The following is a 23074-nucleotide window of genomic DNA, read 5'->3' as shown; positions in this document are numbered from 1 at the left end:
ACTGATCCCAGTTTGTTTGCTTCTGTATATTAACTCACTTTTTTGGGAAGTGAAAAACTGATTTTAAATGGTAAATTGTCACGAATCAGAGACAGGTGGACCCAGTATTCAACCAGACAAGCAGAGGTTAGGTGAAAGAACATTTATTTACAAAAAGCAAAGCCAAAATGGGGATCAAGACAAAAATGGGAAGACTGCATCCAATAACCAAAAATAACAAAAAGGCAGTCACAGACAAAACTATAAGCAAAAACAGGGGAAAGGCTAACTCAAATATCCAGAGGCAAACAGGGTCAGAAGAACAGGGAAACAGAGAGCATTGAAAGCTGACTTTGACTCACCAACTGGGCACAGAAAAAACAAACAATGATGTGGCAGATTCTTCTTCTTCTTCTTCTATTGTTTTATGGCGGTTGGCAAACAACTTTTGGTGCATTACCGCCACCAACTGAAATGGAGTGTGAATCGGGATGACCTACTCTAATATCCTACTACTATAAATAATAAAAATAAATAAATAAATAAATAAATAAATAAATAAATCCGTTTTATCAAATTAGTCTTTTTAAGATATCTTAATAATAAAGAATAACCCTGATTTGGTGTTCATATCTAAAAGATATTTTATGTTTAACTTTAATTTACTGTTTTGTAATCTATTTACCAATTTATTTCTCTCAATATGATATTTACTACAAAATAATATAACGTGCTCCACTGTTTCTTCAACAAAACAAAAATCACACTTTCCTGTATCATGAATCCCCATTTTAAATAATGTGCTATTTAACCCTGTATGTCCAAAACGTAATCTTGACATTACTGTTTCTTCCCTTCTATTCCTTGATGTCATCCTCATTAATCCTACTTTTCTTTGAATATTATAAAACCATCTTCCAGTTCTTTCTTCTTCCCACTGTTTCTGCCACCTTGCTCTAATCCTTTTCTTAATTACTGATTTTATTTCACCTTTACTAAATGGAATTATTATATCAATTAAACTGTATTTACTTGCTCTTTTTGCATATTTATCTGCCATCTCATTCCCTTTTATTCCTATATGAGAAGGAATCCATATAAAAGAAACAGTTAATCCCATTGCTTGAATTCTGAATAATAGTTGCTGAATTTCTACCAATAAATCCGGTCTGCTATCTGAATGATTGTTTTTAAATGAATATAATGTTGAACTAGAATCTGAACAAATTACACTTCTTAATGGTCTAATTTCTTCAATCCATTCTAATGCTAACATGATGCCAAACATTTCTCCTGTGTAAACTGAAACTTCATTACTAATTCTTTTACCTGATTTAAAATTAAATTCTGGAACTACAAACGAAACACCATTCCTATTATTTGATACCTTTTGAAGCATCTGTATAAATTTTTACATATCCATAATATTCTTTATCTATGTTATGATATATTTTTCTGGGATGAACCCGGACACAGCACGCACACACAAAGTCAGTTCTTATGAGTGAGTTTTTATTGAATAGTGTGGAAGATGGATGATTAGACCAGAGTCTTTCAACGGACGGAGGTGAAGGGTGTAGAAGCTGGACGGCAGGAGGAGTGTGGAGAGACTGACCGGGAGGAACTCTGGAGCCGAGCACTGGAGAGCAGGACATCTGAGCAGAGCCGTGGAGCGCAGAGCATCAGAGCCGAGCAGAGCATCAGAGCCGAGCAGTGGCGAGCAGAACGTCCGAGCCGAGCAGTGGCGAGCAGAGCATCGGAGCCGAGCAGAGGCGAGCAGAACGTCAGAGCCGAGCAGTGGCGAGCAGAGCCTCAGAGCCGAGCAGTGGCGAGCAGAGCATCAGAGCCGAGCAGAGGCGAGCAGAACGTCAGAGCCGAGCAGTGGCGAGCAGAGCATCAGAGCCGAGCAGAGGCGAGCAGAACCTCAGAGCCGAGCAGTGGCGAGCAGAGCATCAGAGCTGAGCAGAGGCGAGCAGAACCTCAGAGCCGAGTAGTGGAGCACAGGACGTCCGAGCCGTTCAGTGGAGGGCTGAACGTCCGAGCCGAGCGGTAGAGGTCTGAACGTCTGAGCCGAGCGGTGGAGGTCTGAACGTCTGAGCCGAGCGGTGGAGGTCTGAACGTCTGAGCCGAGCGGTGGGGGTCTGAACGTCTGAGCTGAATACTGGAGAAAACAAACTGTCGGAAAGTCTTTGGGCTGACTGTAACAAGACCAGGTGAAAGGAGTCTTCAGGCTGACGGGTACAAACGGAGCTGACAAGAAAAACTGGCAGGGACTGAGCGGGAGTGAACGCTATGGACCGGCGACGGGAACAGAAAGAGGTGAGTCTGATAAAGCGGTGGGAACAGGTGGAAGCAGTTGTGGGTTAATTGCAGCCTGCCAGGTGAAACCGATCAGGCTGCGCAGGAACAAGAGAGAGGGAGAGAGGCTCAGCCTGCAGCCAATAAGCTGCATCCTGACAGTACCCCCCCCCCCAAGGCCGGACACCGGACGGCCCAGAATCCCCACACCGGGCGGGTGGAGGGGGCCCAGGAAGGCGGGCAAGAGTTGAAACCGAACACTGAGGGACCAAAGAGCCTGCAAACACGGGGAACCAAAAGGGGCCAGAGAACACGGGGAACCAAAGGGGCCAGAGAACACGGGGAACCAAAGGGACTAGAGAACACTGATGTGCCAAAGCACAACCAGGGGGCGGCACATCAGGGAAAGGCACGAACGCTTGACTGTGCCGGGGGAAAAGCGAGCGCTTGACAGCGCCGGGGAAAGAGCGAGCACAACACAGCGCCAAAGGGAAAGAACGGGCACAACACAGCGCCCAAGGGAATGAACGGGCGCGACACAGCGCCAAAGGGAAGGAACGGGCGCGACACAGCGCCAAAAGGAAGGAACGGGCGCACGACAGCGCCAAAGGGAAGGAACGGGCGCACGACAGCGCCAAAGGGAAGGAACGGGCGCACGACAGCGCCAAAAGGGAAGGAACGGGCGCACGACAGCGCCAAAGGGAAGGAACGGACGCACGACAGCGCCAAAGGGAAGGAACGGACCAACAGCAGCGCTAAGGAAGGCAACGGGCGTACAGAAACGCCTAGGGAAGGAACGGGCGTATGAAACGCCAAGGGGGAAAGGACAAGCGGACTGACACGTCAGAGCTCAACAGCGCAAGAAAACGCTGGAGCACAATTAACGTACAGAGACACCGGGGAAAGGAACGGGCGTACGAAAACGCCAAGGGCAAGGAACGGGCGTGTGGAAACGCCAAGGAGAGACAACGCTGGAGCGTGATAGGAGCGCTGGGGCCCAAGGGACGAGATCGCCGGGGAGTGAGGGAACCGCCGGGGCAAAACGGACGCATGACAGCGCCAAGGGGAAAATATAGGCGTACGAAAACGCCAAGAGGGAAAGAACGGACGTACTTAACGCCAAGGGAAAAGAACGGGCGTACCTAACGCCAAAGGGAAGGACCGGGCGTACTTAACGCCAAAGGGAAGGAACGGGCGTACTTAACGCCAAAGGGAAGGAACGGGCGTACTTAACGCCAAAGGGAAGGAACGGGCGTACTTAACGCCAAAGGGAAGGAACGGGCGTACTTACGCCAAAGGGAAGGAACGGGCGTACTTAACGCCAAAGGGAAGGAACGGGCGTACTTAACGCCAAGGGGAAGGAACGGGCGTACTTAACGCCAAAGGGAAGGAACGGGCGTACTTAACGCCAAAGGGAAGGAACGGGCGTACCTAACGCCAAAGGGAAGGAACGGGCGTACTTAACGCCAAAGGGAAGGAACAGGCGTATGATAACGCCAGAGGGAAGAACAGGCGTACGACAACGCCAGAGGGAAGAACAGGCGTACGACAACGCCAGAGGGAAGAACAAGCGTACGACAACGCCAGAGGGAAGAACAGGCGTACGACAACGCCAGAGGGAGGAACAAGCGTACGACAACGCCAGAGGGAAGAACAGGCGTACGAAAACACCAAGGCTCAACAACTCCTGCTGGAACACGACTGGTGTACAGAAACGCCAGGGGAAAACCCGCCGGGGCGTGAGGGAAACGCCAGGACTTGGGGAAGAGAACGCTGGGGCGTGGGGAGAACGCCGGGGCGTGAGGAAAGAACACACCGGGATGCGAGGAAAACGCCGGGGCGCAAGGAAGAAGAATGCCGGAGCGCAAAGGGAATGCCGGGGCACAAGGGAAACAGGAATATCTAAAACACCAGGGAACAAGAACGGAGGGCGTCCTAACACGCCGAGGAACCGAGAAAAGAGGGCGTCCTAACACGCCGGGGAACCGAGAATCAGAGGGCGTCCTAACACGCCGGGGAACACTAAATCTAAACGCCAGGAAAACAAGACCTAAACACCAGGGAACTAAAGGGTGAGCTAGGCAGCAACAGGCCAAGCGCGCCAGAGGGCACAGACAGCGACTTAAGCACCGGAGGGCTCTGGCGGAGACCTGCGTGCACTGGGTAGCGACAGGCTGGCGTACCAGAGGGCTCAGCCGGCGACATAGGAGCGCCGGAGGGCTCTGGCAGCGACCTGCATGCGCAGGGCAGCGACAGTCTGGCGCACCAGAGGGCTCAGCCGGCGACATGGGTGCGCCGGAGGGCTCTGGCGGCGACCTGCATGCGCCTAAACAAGGGAACAACACAGATACACTAGGACAAGACAGAACAAAACAACTACTGAAGGGAACTAAACTAACCCAAACCGAGCAAAAACAAACAAAGAAAACAGAAAAAGGGTGTAGGGACCTAGAAAGCGCAGGGACTTTTAAGAGCGCTGGACACCATCCAACGCAGGACCCCATACAGCGCAGGAACCCAGACACCTAAATACTAAAGGGGGAAAAATAAAGACAAACAAAACTAAAATAAAGAAAAAACAAATACAGAACAAGACTAGAACTACAGGGCTAGGACAGAAACTACAAAGGCTAGACTGGAATTACAGGGGCTAGACAGGGACTACAGGGTCAAGACAGGGACTACAGGGTCAAGACAGGGACTACAGAGCTAACGAAACTACAGGGCTGACGAAACTACAGGGTCTCAAACTGAAAAATCAAAACAAGACTGGTAAACTAGGAAAGGAACCAAAAGCTAAAGCAAAACTATGAAACGAAACAGAACAGGGAGATGAGGGCAAGTACGACTAAACTAATGAAAAACTAGATAACTAGAGCTAGAAATCTGTACAGAAGCAAGCAAGAAGTCTAAAATAAAAAACTGGAAATCAAGAACAAAACTCAGAAGACTAAGGCGAACCTAGAACACTAAATCAGGGCCATGACTAAAACAAGAAGACGGAGAACAAAACCCGAACTAGCTGACTAAGAAAACCAAAAACTAGACTACTAAAGAAAAACCCGAACGACTAGAACAAACCTGGGACACAAAACCCCGGACAACAAAATAAAACACAATACTCAAAAGCAACATAAATCTCAAAAAATCCTAAGTAAAGCAAAAACTAAGGCTAGAAACTAAAGCAGATCTAGAACACAACACCCAAAAAATAACTCCAAACAAAAACCAGAAGGCGCTGGGCAGCAAAGTCTGAATATGCTGGGCAGCAGCAAAAGTTAGCGCTGGGCAGCGGCGGCGAGGAGCGCCGTCCTTAGTGCTGAGCAGCGGGGAAGGCGGACCAGGAAAACAGAGTCAGAGGCGGGGCGTCGCAACTTTGCGACCCAGGCGAGACGAGACGGAAACGTGGCGTCGCAACTCAGCGACCCAGGCAAGATGAATCCAGAAGCGTGGCGTCGCAACTTTGCGACCCAGGCGAGACGAACCGGAGGCGAGGCAGATCCTACCAGCTTCTACACCAGGCTCTGTGCGTGCTCGGGTTCATCCCTTGGCCGGTCCATAATGTTATGATTTATTTTTCTGGGATGAACCCGGACACAGCACGCACACACAAAGTCAGTTCTTATGAGTGAGTTTTTATTGAATAGTGTGGAAGATGGATGATTAGACCAGAGTCTTTCAACGGACGGAGGTGAAGGGTGTAGAAGCTGGACGGCAGGAGGAGTGTGGAGAGACTGACCGGGAGGAACTCTGGAGCCGAGCACTGGAGAGCAGGACATCTGAGCAGAGCCGTGGAGCGCAGAGCATCAGAGCCGAGCAGAGCATCAGAGCCGAGCAGTGGCGAGCAGAACGTCCGAGCCGAGCAGTGGCGAGCAGAGCCTCAGAGCCGAGCAGTGGCGAGCAGAGCATCAGAGCCGAGCAGAGGCGAGCAGAACGTCAGAGCCGAGCAGTGGCGAGCAGAGCATCAGAGCCGAGCAGAGGCGAGCAGAACGTCAGAGCCGAGCAGTGGCGAGCAGAACCTCAGAGCCGAGCAGAGGCGAGCAGAACCTCAGAGCCGAGTAGTGGAGCACAGGACGTCCGAGCCGTGCAGTGGAGGGCTGAACGTCCGAGCCGAGCGGTAGAGGTCTGAACGTCTGAGCCGAGCGGTGGAGGTCTGAACGTCTGAGCCGAGCGGTGGAGGTCTGAACGTCTGAGCCGAGCGGTGGAGGTCTGAACGTCTGAGCCGAGCGGTGGGGGTCTGAACGTCTGAGCTGAATACTGGAGAAAACAAACTGTCGGAAAGTCTTTGGGCTGACTGTAACAAGACCAGGTGAAAGGAGTCTTCAGGCTGACGGGTACAAACGGAGCTGACAAGAAAAACTGGCAGGGACTGAGCGGGAGTGAACGCTATGGACCGGCGACGGGAACAGAAAGAGGTGAGTCTGATAAAGCGGTGGGAACAGGTGGAAGCAGTTGTGGGTTAATTGCAGCCTGCCAGGTGAAACCGATCAGGCTGCGCAGGAACAAGAGAGAGGGAGAGAGGCTCAGCCTGCAGCCAATAAGCTGCATCCTGACAATCTATATATTGCTCAACCATATTTGAATCTAAAATATCCTGTTTATTTTTCCGTTTATACAACAATCTTAAATCTACATCAATTTCAGGTAGGATAGATGGATGAAGTATTGATCTAATAACTGTTCTACTGCCATTTATTTGAGATAATTCAAGATCTATTATATTAGAATCTGCTATCCACCCAAAAGAATTTAATTTCTTCTTCCCTTTTTCCCAACTTGGTTTTAAAATTTCTTGACATGGATGATTTTCACAATGATTTTTTAACTGAAACCAGTAAGTGGAAAGTAATTGTAATCTCCTCAACTTTAGTGGCATTTCTCCCATTTCTACTTGTAATGCTGAAGTTGGTGTAGTTCTTATGGCCCCTGTGCATAATCTCAAAGCTTGATACTGAACAATATCCATTTTTTTAAGTAATGAAAATGATGCTGAACCAAAAGCTATACATCCATAATCAAAAACAGACCTAATTAATCCTATATAAATTGATTTCAATGCCTTCCTCTCAGCTCCCCATTCATTCCCAACCAAACATCTCATAATATTTATAACTCTTTTGCATTTATCGATCATCTTCTCAATATGAACTTTCCAAGTAAGCCGTTCATCCAACCATATACCCAAAAATTTAAATTGTTTTACCCTTTCCAAATCATATTTATAAATTTGTAACTTTAATTCTTCAGAAACTTTTTTCCTTGTAAAAAACAAAATCTTTGTTTTATCTACAGAAATCTTGAATCCCCATCTAAAAGACCAATCTTCTATTTTATTAATGGCTTCTTGAACTTTTTTAATGATGAAACTTATATTTTTACCCCTCTTCCAAATTGCTCCATCATCAGCAAATAATGAAACACCCATTTTATTTTCCACATCCTCAAACATATCATTAATCATAATAGAAAAAAATAATGGACTAACTATACTTCCTTGAGGAATACCATTTTCAACATAAAGATTTTCTGATAATTGATTTCCTACTTCTTACTTGTATTGATCTATTATTGAGAAAATCATTTATCCAATTAAACATTGAACCCCCAATTCCCATCTTCTTTAATTTTATCAAAAATCCTTCTTTCCACATCATGTCATAAGCTTTTTCAATGTCAAAGAATACAGCTATCACACTCTCTTTATTAACTTGTGCCTTTCTTATTTCATGTTCCAATAACAAAATAGAATCCATTGTATTTCTACCTTTCCTGAAACCACTTTGAAACTTAGATAAATACCCTATCTTTTCAACAAAATAAGTCATCCGTTCATTTATCATTCTTTCCATTACTTTACATAAATGCGATGTTAATGCAATTGGCCTATAACTCCCTGGATTTGATCTTTCTTTACCTGGTTTTAAAATAGGAACAATAATTGCCTCCTTCCAAACTTTAGGTAAATGACCCACTTCCCAAATCTTATTATAGAAATCCAATAAAATCCTTTTAGATGAATTACTTAACTGATTTATCATTATATATGAAATTTGATCTTTACCTGGAGAAGAATTTTTTGATTTCCCTAAAGCATTCTTAAGCTCTACAAAAGAAAATGGAAGATTTAATAAGTCATTACTATTTATATTTTTAATTAACAATTGCCTGTTATCATTAATTGTACCTTCTCTTGCTTTTATTTCTTTTTCAGTTAAATTATTTGAGCTATGAATTTTAGCAAACTTCTCCACTAACATATTTGCTTTCTCCTCCTCTGTCACAGCACATATATCCCCATATTATCCCTGGATATCCATATTCTCTCTTAATTCCATTCATTCTTTTTATCATTCCCCAGATATTTGAAATTTTTGTTTCTCTACCAACCGACTCACAAAACGATTGCCAGTAAACCCTTTTTGCATATTTAACAGTTCTTTTGACTAGAGCTTGCAACCTTTTATATTCAATAAAATACTGAAAATTTTGATTTTTCTTTAACATTCGAAACGCTTTATTTCGAGATTTAATAGCAAAGTCACATTCTTTTGTCCACCACAGTACTATTTTCTTCTTCCCGCTTCCTTTTTTCCTTTGTATAGATTGTCTAGCTGCACCTAATATAGCTTCACAAACAGAAGCATTTATATTATCTACATCAAAATTAATATCAACCTTTTGCATTTCTTCATCACTAATTCTCTTATATTTTTCCCAATCAGCATTTGCAAAAACCCATCTTTCTCTACCTTCAATATAATTTTGTCTTGTCTCACAACCCACTTTTATTAGTATTGGATAATGGTCACTACCTATGGTTGAATCTTTTAAAACTTTCCAATTACTGATTCCTGCAATATTTTTAGATACTAATGTAATATCTATTGCTGATTCTGACCCATTCCTAATATTAATTCTGGTACCACTCCCATCATTAATACAAACCAAGTTCTTCATATCCATTACTTCTTCTATCACCTCTCCATTAGAATCATTACTACTATCCCAAAGTGTACTGTGAGCATTAAAGTCCCCACAACAAATGATCTTTCCATTTATATTTTCTATCAGTTCACCCATTTCCTCTAAACAAAGCTTTTTACAAGGGTTATAAAAATTTAATATTTTAATATTTCCATTTTTAATCCAAACTTCTATAGCTATCCATTCTAATTTTTTCCCTTTTCCTAGAAATCTATATTGAACTCCTTGTTTTATAAATATTATACATCCACCCCCACTTCCCTGTTCCCTGTCCCTTCGTACACTATCATATCCCTTTATCACAAAATCTAATTCTGTTTTAAGCCATGTTTCTTGCACACAAATGATATCCGGTTTATTTTCCAAATGATTTATGTAACCTTTAAACTCTTGACCATTACTTATTAAACTCCTAGCATTCCACTGAAGGAGAATCATATTCTCCCTCCCCCTGTTTTACCATCATTCTCAAGCTTTTTATTTATCAACTCCCAAGAAAGATCTTTTGCAGAAAAGAATTTTTCTGCCCCTTTCACTATAATTTTTATTTTTTCTGTTTTTTGTTTCACTTGATCAGTACAATTAATAACATAAGCCATGAATAAAATTAATTTATCCATTGTAATATCCAATCCTGACATATTTCTTTGGTTTTGCTCTGATCTTGCAATCTGCTGAATCTGTGAACCTCCTTGAATTGTTCTTTTTCCTTCCAGAACCTTCTTGGCTGCTTCTGCATAGCTAATGTTTTTAGCTGTTTTAAGTTGTTGTATTTCTGCTGCTCTTTTCCTAGCTTCACAACCTCCATATGCAACATTATGCTGACCACCACAGTTACAACATTTTATCTGATCACCTTTGCATTCCTCATATTTATGTTCTCCTCCACATTTAGCACATCTTTCCTTCCCTTTACAAACCAATGCTATATGACCATATCTCTGGCACTTAAAACAACGCAATGGAGGAGGGACATACGGCCTAACTGGAAAACTCATGAAACCTATTTTGATTTTATCTGGGAGAACATCTCCGTGAAACTCCAATAATACTGACAAACTTTGAACCTTTTTACCATCCACTGATCTTAACAGCCTTTTCAATCTTTTAACTTTACCTCCCTGGATACTTTTTTGAAGTTTTTCAAGGTCCTCTTCAATCGGAATGCCATAGATAACTCCACGACATACCTTATTTTCCCCAAATATTTTCCTTTCACAAACTACTTTTTTACAAACATTATCAATTTGCATCGCTTTATTTTTCTGTTCTTCGGTTTTACACTGAATCAACATATTTCCATCTCTTAGAACTTTCACTACTTCCAACTCACCTAACTTCTTCTTCAGTTCCCTGGAAACCGCAACAGGACTCAAAATCATCTCCTCATCCTCCTTCCTGAATTTCAATAATATTTTAAATTCCTCTTTTTCCATTTTCTTTCTCACTGTTCTATTTTCCTCTTCCGAGCTGTCTTCCTCTAAACTTCTCTTAACATTCTGATTACCGATTTCCTTGCTGTCATCTTTTCTCAAGTATCCTTTTCCTCTTCCTCTTCCTCTACCTACTGGAGTCCAATTATCAAAATCCATGTCCTCATCGTCATCTACCTGAGATGCCATCCCGATCCAGTCACACTTCAGTTTATGCCAACCACCAAGCTCAAAAATACTTATATTTTCCGCCACTTCCAATAATCGCCGAAAAAAATGCGTCCACAGTCCGTCACCCCGTGTCAACGGTCGATGTGGCAGATTGCAGGGGGCAGAGGCAGGTAAATGTAAGGGAGTGATCAGGTGAATGGAGTGAAACTAATTACTGACATGGGTGGAGCTAATCGGGAACAGGGAAGTGCTTGGGAGTAAACTGAAGCCGATTGGATGGTGACTGGTGAAGGGGAGTGACAGGAAGACAAAAGAATGCTGGCAGGTGAACTGAACTTAGACTGGTGACAGAAATGGTCTGAGCAGGCCGGATAAACTTATAACCTAAAACAAAATCAAACACTAAGACAGAACCAAAAATAGAAACTGAACTTAAGGCAGGAGAGTGAAGTAATTGATCCAATACAAACAAAAACTATAACCAAACCCAAATCATGACAGTAAATGGTAAATGGCTTGTACTTGTATAGTGCTTTAACTAGTCTTGACGACCTCCAAAGCGCTTCATAATACAGTTCAGTCATTCACCCATTCACACACACATTCACACCCTAAGGTTAAGATCTGGAAATGTCCATTTTCTGATCTTTGAGACATGTTAATGCTTTTACTTCATGAAATGTTTTTTCCCATGAAAAGCCATATAAAGGCAGATAGTTTACCTTGTGGAGAATGTGACAGTCGGCAGACATGCAAACAGCAGACCGTCCTCTTATTTCCTCCCTGATGCAACTGGTGGACAACTGGAGTAAAGAAAGCTGCTGTATGCTGGAGTTTGGAAGCTCTATGATATCACAGGGATTCTAACGGCTTTGGCATTATATTTTCACTTCAGATAGACTACAACTGAATGATTTAATTGTGAAGAGGACAAATTAAAAAGCTCCCTATAGTCTCCCTGTGGTGTAAAAGTAAGATTTCTATATTTATGTGTGTCCTTGACGTTTTCCTTGAATAGAGGTGCCCTTCTTTTCACAAGGCCATTGTCAGAAAGCACTTGTTGGACTCTCTACATGATCCTGGAAACCTGCTATTCTAGCTGTAGTAACCCTATGATTGGACATTTGAGGCAATAACCAGTCTGCTCAAAGAACATTATATTAGTCTCTCCAGAGGGTCAGGACTGAGTTTGGGAAGAAGGCTTTTAAGTTTGCTACTCCCTCTAGCTGGAATGACCTACAAATGCATCTGTATGCACATGTTTTGTCTGACGTATGATCACTTGAATCATGGAAGTAGTTGTTATGTATACTGTTGTTTTGAGTTGTGATATGTTATTCTGTGTCTGCTGTAACTATGTAGCAGTGCTGCTGCCTATCTTGGACATTCTTGGGACATAAATGTTGAATCTCAATGAGTTTCTTCCTGGTTAATAACAATAAACTACATATAAATAAATAATAAAATACATAAATAAACTGATATGGAGATTTGAGTTGGACTCTTTGATGGCTTCAAATGGTCTAAATAATAGTTGATAGTTTTTATTTTTTTTAATACCAGGCTAAACACAATGGGGTTTTGTGTTCAGGTAAACATCTCAAACAAATATAGCTAATAAATATGCATTTGATTAATTAGCTCAACAGTCTTAATCCAGTTCAGGTTGTTTAAAGTATTACTATATATGCAAAGGCTTCACTTGCATAATGAGGCAATGGTGGCATTTAGTTTATGCTTGGTGCAACCTCATAGAGCCACCAGAATGAGAGTCTAAAGCTCACTTGTATTCACTACATCCCCCTCATGATCTCCATCTCTGGCTCTTTTATCTTAAGAAAGCTGTTAAAGACAGTACCCCAGGATCTTCAGGAAAGGCTCCTCACTCTTACTGGTGTCATAGAGGAGCAGCTGAACAGCCAACCAGGCCCCTGTGGTAAGGCTTTCATTATGTCATGTAAACGGGGAAAACAACATTGTTATACTCTGAGAAAGCTGAGGATTGTTGGATTCTTTCTTTCTGATAATCATTTCCCAATATTCTGTAATGTGGACATTTGATTTTTAAAGGTAATTATAATGCTGTCATTTCTAAAGAGCAAATTATATACAGTGCATGTTCATGTGTTGGATGTAATCTGTATGTTATGCATCCATCCAGTTACAAAGAGTGTGTTGGTGTTTTTCAGGGGGATTCTCTGATACCTATGCTGCTCTTTGTGATTTGAATGAAATACCATTTAGAGAAGAGATTCAGTGGGTAAGTCACCACAAACCTGGCAAAACAAGTCAAACTACAGTGAGATGATTTAAAACCAACAGAGCGTAACATCTAAGTAAAGTATTGCTATATGTGTAGGATGTCGACAACATCTTCTACATACATAACTGTAGAAAGTTCAACCTGCAGGACTTTAGCCATTTAGAAAGCAGGTAAGGTAGCAGACATGTTTTTCAAGGTTAGCTGTACTGGATCTTTGTTACGCTTTATTGTTTTCTCTTTTCCACAGAGACTTGGCCTTGGCAGTAGCAGCTTTGTCTTTTAACCAGTGGTTCACTAACATCTACTGCAAAGGATTTAAACTGGTAAATCTTTCTTTTTTATTTCCACATAAAAAAATAAACAAGATATTCTCAATGAGAACATAAAAAGAACACAGTATGCACAAGAAATCTAGTGGAGTACTGTTACCCTTGATCCCAATGTTATGTGATTGGCAACCTAATCACTTAAACGTTATCATCCCTGAAGGACAATTTGCTGCACTACCAAAAAACATGAAGAACCTAATCAGCTAATATGGGTTGAATTTAGAAGTTCACTCATGAGTTTTCTGATTAAACTGCATAGGACTGAGCAAATATCCCTGAGGAACATTTGTATTTGGGAGAAAGAGCACTCATCAACAGATTTATTTTTGCAGATGAGTCAGTGTCGAGATGGAAATACCACTGAAAAGGATTCAAATAAATCCATCCATCTTCTTCCGCTTCTCCGGGGTCGGGTCGTGTGGGTAGCAGCTTCAGTAGGGAGGCCCAGATGTCCCTCTCCCCAGCCACTTGGGCCAGCTCCTCCGGGGGAATCCCAAGGCGTTCCCAGGCCAGACGAGAAACATAGTCCCTCCAGCGTGTCCTGGGTCTCCCCCTGGGTCTCCTCCCGGTGGGACATGCCTGGCAGTGCCGGCCCGAGCCTCTTGGGGGCCCCTCCTAACACCATGCAGAATCACCTATGCTAGAAGATGATTGATATAAATGTCACGCTATAATGTTCTAGGGAATATTATAATAATAATCAAATTGATTTTATTAATTTTTAATATTGAAACAAAAGACATCCCATTCAAAAAATACAGAACAAAAGAGTAGGACTCAAAATTTACATCACAAAAACAGCTCAAAAAACACAGAAAAACTAACAACAAGACAGATCCTACTAACATACACACCACCCGTGTTCCAGTTAAAACTTGATACATATAATTATTATCATTGTGGTTGTTATTGCCATTCACACCTGAGGGAAAAAAAGGGTGTGGCTGTTATGATATATTTTTCTGGGATGAACCCGGACACAGCACGCACACACAGAGTCAGTTCTTATGAGTGAGTTTTATTGAATAGTTTGGAAGATGGAGGATGAGACCAGAGTCTTTCAACGGACGGAGGTGAAGGGTGTAGAAGCTGGCTGGCAGGAGGAGTGTGGAGAGACTGACCGGGAGGAACACTGGAGCCGAGCACTGGAGAGCAGGACATCTGAGCAGAGCCGTGGAGCGCAGAGCATCAGAGCCGAGCAGAGCAGTGGCGAGCAGAACGGCAGAGTCGAGCAGTGGCGAGCAGATCATCAGAGCCGAGCAGATCCTCAGAGCCGAGCAGATCATCAGAGCCGAGCAGATCATCAGAGCCGAGTGGAGGCGAGCAGAGCATCAGAGCCGAGCAGATCATCAGAGCCGAGTGGAGGCGAGCAGAGCATCAGAGCCGAGCAGAGGCGAGCAGAACGTCAGAGCCGAGTAGTGGAGCACAGGACGTCCGAGCCGTGCAATGGAGGGCTGAACGTCTGAGCCGAGCGGTGGAGGTCTGAACGTCTGAGCCGAGCGGTGGAGGTCTGAACGTCTGAGCTGAATACTGGAGGAAACAAAACTGTCGGAAAGTCTATGGGCTGACTGTAACATGACCAGGTGAACGGAGTCTTCAGGCTGACGGGTACGAACGGAGCTGACAAGAAAAACTGGCAGGGACTGAGCGGGAGTGAACGCTATGGACCGGCGACGGGAACAGAAAGAGGTGAGTCTGATAAAGCGGTGGGAACAGGTGGAAGCAGTTGTGGGTTAATTGCAGCCTGCCAGGTGAAACTGATCAGGCTGCGCAGGAACAAGAGAGAGGGAGAGAGGCTCAGCATGCAGCCAATAAGCTGCATCCTGACAGTACCCCCCCCCCAAGGCCGGACACCGGACGGCCCAGAATCCCCACGCCGGGCGGGTGGAGGGGGCCCAGGAAGGCGGGCAAGAGTCGAAACCGAACTCTGAGGGACCAAAGAGCCTGCAAACACAAAAGGGGCCAGAGAATACGGGGAACCAAAGGGGCCAGAGAACACTGATGTGCCAAAGCACAATCAGGGGGCGGCACATCAGGGAAAGGCACGAACGCTTGACTGCGCCGGGGGAAAAAGCGAGTGCTTGGCAGCGCTGGGGAAAGAGCGAGCGCAACACAGCGCCAAAGGGAAGGAACGGGCGCAACACAGCGCCAAAGGGAAGGAACGGGCGCAACACAGCGCCAAAGGGAAGGAACGGGCGCAACACAGCGCCAAAAGGAAAGGATCGGGCGTATGGAAACGCCAAAAGGAAAGGATCGGGCGTATGGAAACGCCAAAAACGGAAGGATCGGGCGTATGGAAACGCCAAAAAGGGAAGGATCGGGCGTATGGAAACGCCAAAAGGGAAGGAACGGGCGTATGGAAACGCCAAAAGGGAAGGAACGGGCGTATGGAAACGCCAAGGGCAAGGAACGGGCGTGTGGAAACGCCAAGGAGAAACAACGCCGAAGCGTGAGAGGAGCGCTGGGGCCCAAGGAGCGAGATCGCCGGGGCGTGAGGGAAACGCCGAGGCGAAACGGACGCATGACAGCGTCAAGGGGAAAATATAGGCGTACAAAAACGCCAAGAGGGAAGAACGGACGTACTTAACGCCAAAGGGAAGGAACGGGCGTACTTAACGCCAAAGGGAAGGAACGGGCGTACTTAACGCCTAAGGGAAGGAACGGGCGTACTTAACGCCTAAGGGAAGGAACGGGCGTACTTAACGCCTAAGGGAAGGAACGGGCGTACTTAACGCCTAAGGGAAGGAACGGGCGTACTTAACGCCTAAGGGAAGGAACGGGCGTACTTAACGCCTAAGGGAAGGAACGGGCGTACTTAACGCCAAAGGGAAGGAACGGGCGTACTTAACGCCAAGGGGAAGGAACGGGCGTACTTAACGCCAAAGGGAAGGAACGGGCGTACTTAACGCCAAGGGGAAGGAACAGGCGTACTTAACGCCAGAGGGAAGAACAAGCGTACGACAACGCCAGAGGGAAGAACAAGCGTACGACAACGCCAGAGGGAAGAACAAGCGTACGACAACGCCAGAGGGAAGAACAAGCGTACGACAACGCCAGAGGGAAGAACAAGCGTACGACAACGCCAGAGGGAAGAACAAGCGTACGACAACGCCAGAGGGAAGAACAGGCGTACGACAACGCCAGAGGGAAGAACAGGCGTACGACAACGCCAGAGGGAAGAACAGGCGTACGACAACGCCAGAGGGAAGAGCAAGCGTACGACAACGCCAGAGGGAAGAACAAGCGTACGACAACGCCAGAGGGAAGAACAAGCGTACGACAACGCCAGAGGGAAGAACAGGCGTACGAAAACACCAAGGCTCAACAACTCCTGCTGGAACACGACTGGTGTACAGAAACGCCAGGGGAAAACCCGCCGGGGCGTGAGGGAAACACCGGGGCTTGGGGAAGAGAACGCCGGGGCGTGGGGAGAACGCCGGGGCGCGAGGAAGAAGAATGCCGGGGCGCAAAGGGAACGCCGGGGCACAAGGGAAACAGGAATATCTAAAACACCAGGGAACAAGAACGGAGGGCGTACTAACACGCCGAGGAACCGAGAAAAGAGGGCGTCCTAACACGCCGGGGAACCACGAATTAGAGGGCGTCCTAACACGCCGGGAAACCGAGAATCAGAGGACGTCCTAGCACGCTGGGGAACCGAGAATCAGAAGGCGTCCTAACACGCCGGGGAACACTAAATCTAAACGCCAGGAAAACAGGACCTAAACACCAGGGAACTAGAGGGTGAGCTAGGCAGCAACAGGCCAAGCGCGCCAGAGGGCACAGACAGCGACTTAAGCACCGGAGGGCTCTGGCGGCGACCCGCGTGCACTGGGTAGCGACAGGCTGGCGCACCAGAGGGCTCAGCCGGCGACATGGGTGCGCCGGAGGGCTCTGGCAGCGACCTGCACGCGCCTAAACAGGGGAACAACACAGATACACTAGGGCAAGACAGAACAAAACAACTACAGAAGGGAACTAAACTAACCTAAACAGGGCAAAACATACAACGAAAACAGGAGAAGGGTGTAGGGACCTAGAAAGCGCAGGGACCTAGAGAACGCAGGGACCTTTAAGAGCGCTGGACTCCATCCAACGCAGGAACCCATACAGCGCAGGAACCCAGATGGCGCAGGAACCCAGACACCTAAATACTAAAGGGGGGGAAAAATAAGGACAAAACAAAACTAAAAATAAGAAAAAAACAAAAAACAAAAACAAATACAGAACAAGACTAGAACTACAGGGCTAGGACAGAAACTACAGAGGCTAGACTGGAATTACAGGGGCTAGACTGAAACTGCGGGGGCTAGACAGGGACTACAGGGTCAAGACAGGGACTACAGAGCTAACGAAACAGAACAGGGAGATGAGGGCAAGTACGACTAAATTAATGAAAAACTAGATAACTAAAGCTAGAAATCTGTACAGAAGCAAGCAAGAAGTCTAAAATAAAAAACTGGAACTCAAAAACAAAACTCAGAAGACTAAGGCGAACCTAGAACACTAAATCAGGGCTATGGCTAAAACAAGAAGACGGAGAACAAAACCCGAACTAGCTGACTAAGAAAACCAAAAACTAGACTACTAAAAAAAACCCGAACGACTAGAGTAAACCTGGGACACAAAAACCCGGACAAAACCAACAAAATAAAACACAATACTCAAAAGCAACATAAATCTCAAAAAATCCTAAGTAAAGCAAAAACTAAGGTTGAGCCAAAACAAAGAACAGAAGGCGGAAATAAATCTTCTAAAACAATAAAAAAATACACAAAAAGACTAGAAACTAAAGCAGATCTAGAACACAACACCAAAAAAATAACTCCAAACAAAAACCAGAAGGCGCTGGGCAGCAAAGTCTGAATCTGCTGGGCAGCAGCAAAAGTTAACGCTGGGCAGCGACGACGAGGAGCGCCGTCTTTAACGGCTGCGCAGCGTAGGAGGCGGAACTTGCAAAAGACGAACCAGGAAACAGAGTCAGAAGCGGGGCGTCGCGGATGCGACCTCGGCAGACGAACCAGAAGCGTAACGTCGCAATCCAGCGACCATGGCGAAACAGAAGCAAGGCGTCGCCGCACGGCGACCCAGGCGAGGCGAGACGGAAGCGTGGCGTCGCAACTTTGCGACCCAGGCGAGACGAACCGGAGGCGAGGCAGATCCTACCAGCTTCTACACCAGGCTCTGTGCGTGCTCGGGTTCATCCCTGGGCCGGTCCATAATGTTATGATATATTTTTCTGGGATGAACCCGGACACAGCACGCACACACAGAGTCAGTTCTTATGAGTGAGTTTTATTGAATAGTTTGGAAGATGGAGGATGAGACCAGAGTCTTTCAACGGACGGAGGTGAAGGGTGTAGAAGCTGGCTGGCAGGAGGAGTGTGGAGAGACTGACCGGGAGGAACACTGGAGCCGAGCACTGGAGAGCAGGACATCTGAGCAGAGCCGTGGAGCGCAGAGCATCAGAGCCGAGCAGAGCAGTGGCGAGCAGAACGGCAGAGTCGAGCAGTGGCGAGCAGATCATCAGAGCCGAGCAGATCCTCAGAGCCGAGCAGATCATCAGAGCCGAGCAGATCATCAGAGCCGAGCAGATCCTCAGAGCCGAGCAGATCATCAGAGCCGAGTGGAGGCGAGCAGAGCATCAGAGCCGAGCAGATCATCAGAGCCGAGTGGAGGCGAGCAGAGCATCAGAGCCGAGCAGAGGCGAGCAGAACGTCAGAGCCGAGTAGTGGAGCACAGGACGTCCGAGCCGTGCAATGGAGGGCTGAACGTCTGAGCCGAGCGGTGGAGGTCTGAACGTCTGAGCCGAGCGGTGGAGGTCTGAACGTCTGAGCTGAATACTGGAGGAAACAAAACTGTCGGAAAGTCTATGGGCTGACTGTAACATGACCAGGTGAACGGAGTCTTCAGGCTGACGGGTACGAACGGAGCTGACAAGAAAAACTGGCAGGGACTGAGCGGGAGTGAACGCTATGGACCGGCGACGGGAACAGAAAGAGGTGAGTCTGATAAAGCGGTGGGAACAGGTGGAAGCAGTTGTGGGTTAATTGCAGCCTGCCAGGTGAAACTGATCAGGCTGCGCAGGAACAAGAGAGAGGGAGAGAGGCTCAGCATGCAGCCAATAAGCTGCATCCTGACAGTGGCGAGGCTGCTAGTTATGCTGAAGCAGATGAAAATTCAGATTCAAAATAGGAAATAAAAGGTTGCCAGACCTTGAAATATCTCTTAGTGTTGCCCTGTAAAGTAATTCTAAGATGTTCCATCTTCTGGCCAACAATGATAAAAATGCCATTGCTTTCCTTTGACAGTCGTTAATTCTGTTTCCCCCGGTGCCACACCAAAAATGGCTACCAAAGGAAAGGGTTTAATATTTTTCTTGTAAATGGATGAAAATGTTTTGAATATTTTGATCCAGAATTCTTTGAGCCTGGGGAGAGACCAGAACATTTGAGATGTGTTGGCTGGAACAAGTTTACATGTAGTGCAAGTCAGATCAGCTCCCTGGTAAATTCTTGCCAATTTGTCCCTTGTGAAATGAAGTCTCACACTTTAAACTGTGTTAGTCCATGTCTAACACATACAGACGAAGAATGTATGTGTTCTACTGCCCACCTCCATTCATTATTTGATATGTCCAGCTCTAATTCTTCCTTCTTCTAAATTTCCTTTTTATGTAGGCAAGGGATGGGGAAGCCACTGTCTGGATATTTACATAGAGCATAGAAACCGACCCCTTAGTAATCAGATTCATATCCAATAGCCAATCTATTCACCCACTCTGTGGTGAGTCAAGAGATGAGAATGTCTTTTCACAAAGAAAAGACATTGAAGTAATTCGTTTTTAAGGGGATTCAATATTACTTTTCCAGCTAAGCAGCAGACATAAGTACACCATCTTTAACCAGATTTTTCACAGATTCCACCCCAGCTCTATACCATTCCTTAAATGCAGTTCCCCCCAGAGCTGGAGAGAACAGGTGATTGCCATAAACAGGAGCAGACAGGAGGCATTTCTGTTTTTAAAATAAGTTCTGAATTGGAACCAGATTTTTATAAAGTTTCATACAACAGAGTTATTTGTGTATAGGTGCTTGCTTAGGGGCAGAGGGGTACAAACTAGGGAACGCAGGGATATTGGGCTAGATGCATATCTTTCCATATGTACCCATACTGGGGTTTCCTCATCATCTAACTGCGAGACCCAAAACAGCAACTTATGTAGATTAGCTTCCCAGTAATAATGAATATAATTTGGTAGAGCTAGGCCCCCCTTCTCTCTCTGTCTCTCTAGAAACTCTCTTCTTATCCGGGGGACAGTTTTTTCCCATATAAAGGTAGATGTACATTTATTTAATAAAAAAAATATGTTAGAATAAGAATTGGTATTGTCTGAAATAAGAACAGGAAATTTGGCATTATGATCAATTTGAGAGTTTATCTTACCTGCCAATGATATTGGGAGAGATGACCACCTTTCCATATCTGATTTTGCCTTATCCGCTGTTACTTTAAAATTGTGCTTAAATGAATCTTTATATTTGCTTGTTACCGTAACGCCTAAATATGTGAATTTGTCTTTCATGGTTGTAAATGTATAGGCCTGGAATGATAGTCTCCTCGACTGTTCATTAATTGGAAAAAAGCACTTTTTTCTAGATTAATTTTATAACCCGAAACCCTCCCGAAGTTTTCAATAATGAGAGCCACCGAAATGCTTGTGGCAGGATGTGACAGGAAAAGGAGAAGGTCGTCAGCCTATGGCGAAAGTTTATGATTTTGCATCCCCCTGCGTATTCCCCCCAGTTCAGAAGCATTCCTCAACATTGTTGGAAGGGGCTCGATTGCCACATCAAAGAGCAGGGTCGACAGAGGACACCCCTGTCTTGTTCCCCCGAAACAGAGGGAATGGATCAAATATTATGTTATTCGTTCTTACCATATCTTGGAGATTCGCATATATTAACTCAATCCACAAAAGAAATTTAGGACCAAATCCCAATCTCTCAAGGATGTTAAACAAATTAAGATGTATTCTATTAAAGGCTTTGTGGGCATCTAGGGATATTACAATCTCTTGATCAATGCTATCATCAGCAGTGTATATCAAATTAAAAAGGCGACGGAGATTACTGGGAAGTTGTTAACCAGCAACAAATCCTGTTTGGTCAGGATGTATTATATTACTTATAACAGGCTCAATCCTTGCTGCTAGTTCTTTGGTCAATATCCTATAATGACATCCGAATAGACTCACTGGACGAAATGATTCACATTTAAATGGATCTTTATTTTTCTTAAGGGTCACCTAAATCATAGCCTGTGACTGTAGTGAATACTATAAACAAATACAGTGAGGTTATGTATTAATAATAATAAACAGTGTGGTTTTCGTCCTGGCCGTGGAACACTGGACCTGCTCTATACCCTCAGCAGGATTCTGGAGGGGGCATGGGAGTTTGCCCAACCAGTCTACATGTGCTTTGTGGATCTGGAGAAGGCATTCGACCGTGTCCCCCGAGGGATCCTGTGGGGGGTACTCCGGGAGTATGGAGTACCGGACCCTTTAATAACGGCTGTCGGGTCTCTGTACGACCGGTGTAAGAGTCTGGTCCGCATTGCCGGCAGTAAGTCGGACTCGTTTCCAGTGAGAGTTGGACTCCGCCAAGGTTGCCCTTTGTCACCGATTCTGTTCATAACTTTTATGGACAGAATTTCTAGGCGCAGCCAAGGTGTTGAGGGGATCCGTTTTGGTGGCCTTAGGATTGCTTCTGCTATTCGCGGATGACGTGGTTCTATTGGCTTCATCAGGGCGTGATCTACAGCTCTCACTGGAGCGGTTCGCAGCCGAGTGTGAAGCGCCGGGATGAAAATCAGTGCCTCCAAATCCGAGACCATGGTCTTAAACCGGAAAAGGGTAGAGTGCCTTCTCCGGGTTGGGGAGGATGTGCTGCCCCTAATGGAGGAGTTCAAGTATCTTGGGGTCTTGTTCACGAATGAGGGGAAGATGGAGCGGGAGATCGACAGGTGGATTGGTGCAGTGTCTGCAGTGAAGCGGGCGCTGTACCGATCCGTTGTGGTAAAGAGAAAGCTGAGCCAAAAGGCGAAGCTCTCGATTTACCGGTCGATCTACGTTCCTACCCTCATCTATGGTCACGAGCTTTGGGTCGTGACGGAAAGAACGAGATCCCGGATACAAGCGGCTGAAATGAGTTTTCTCCGTAGTGTGTCTGGGCTCTCCCTTTTTTTTTTTTTTTTTTTTTTACAATTAACAATTCAATAACTCAAACAAGTGATATGAATGAGTGAATGATGATGAAAGAATTTATTTAATATGTTTTGTGACAGTTTGTTTTATGTTAGGATCCAACATAAAACATATATACATGATGCCAAGTTCTGTGAAAACAACCAAAGTCTTTAGATTTGGTCAAAGGTTAAGAAAAAAAAAAACCATTGCAGATCTGTAAGAAGCCAAAAATCTTCTTAAATGTGATTTGTTAACAATGGTTGGAATTTAAATCCACTACAATAGAAATCAGAAAACCTTCTAGGCTAAAATCTTGTTACTTCCGATTTCCAAAATTCTTTGTTGGAACTTGACAATTTCTGCTTCC

General features: G+C 45.3%; 1 protein-coding gene across 1 annotated transcript in view; it reads left to right on the top strand.

The window, feature by feature from the left end:
- Positions 1-23074, top strand: part of LOC105919268 (capping protein, Arp2/3 and myosin-I linker protein 2) — a 178936-nt gene that overhangs the window by 22505 nt on the left and 133357 nt on the right. The window contains exons 6-9 of the mRNA XM_036145274.1: positions 12704-12801; positions 13055-13125; positions 13225-13298; positions 13376-13451. Of these exons, the coding sequence (XP_036001167.1) occupies positions 12704-12801; positions 13055-13125; positions 13225-13298; positions 13376-13451 (319 nt within the window). The remainder of the gene's footprint in view (positions 1-12703; positions 12802-13054; positions 13126-13224; positions 13299-13375; positions 13452-23074) is intronic.

The sequence above is a fragment of the Fundulus heteroclitus genome, chromosome 2 (assembly GCF_011125445.2).
Source record: "Fundulus heteroclitus isolate FHET01 chromosome 2, MU-UCD_Fhet_4.1, whole genome shotgun sequence".
NCBI lineage: Eukaryota > Metazoa > Chordata > Actinopteri > Cyprinodontiformes > Fundulidae > Fundulus > Fundulus heteroclitus.
This window is presented reverse-complemented; position numbering and strand designations above follow the sequence as displayed.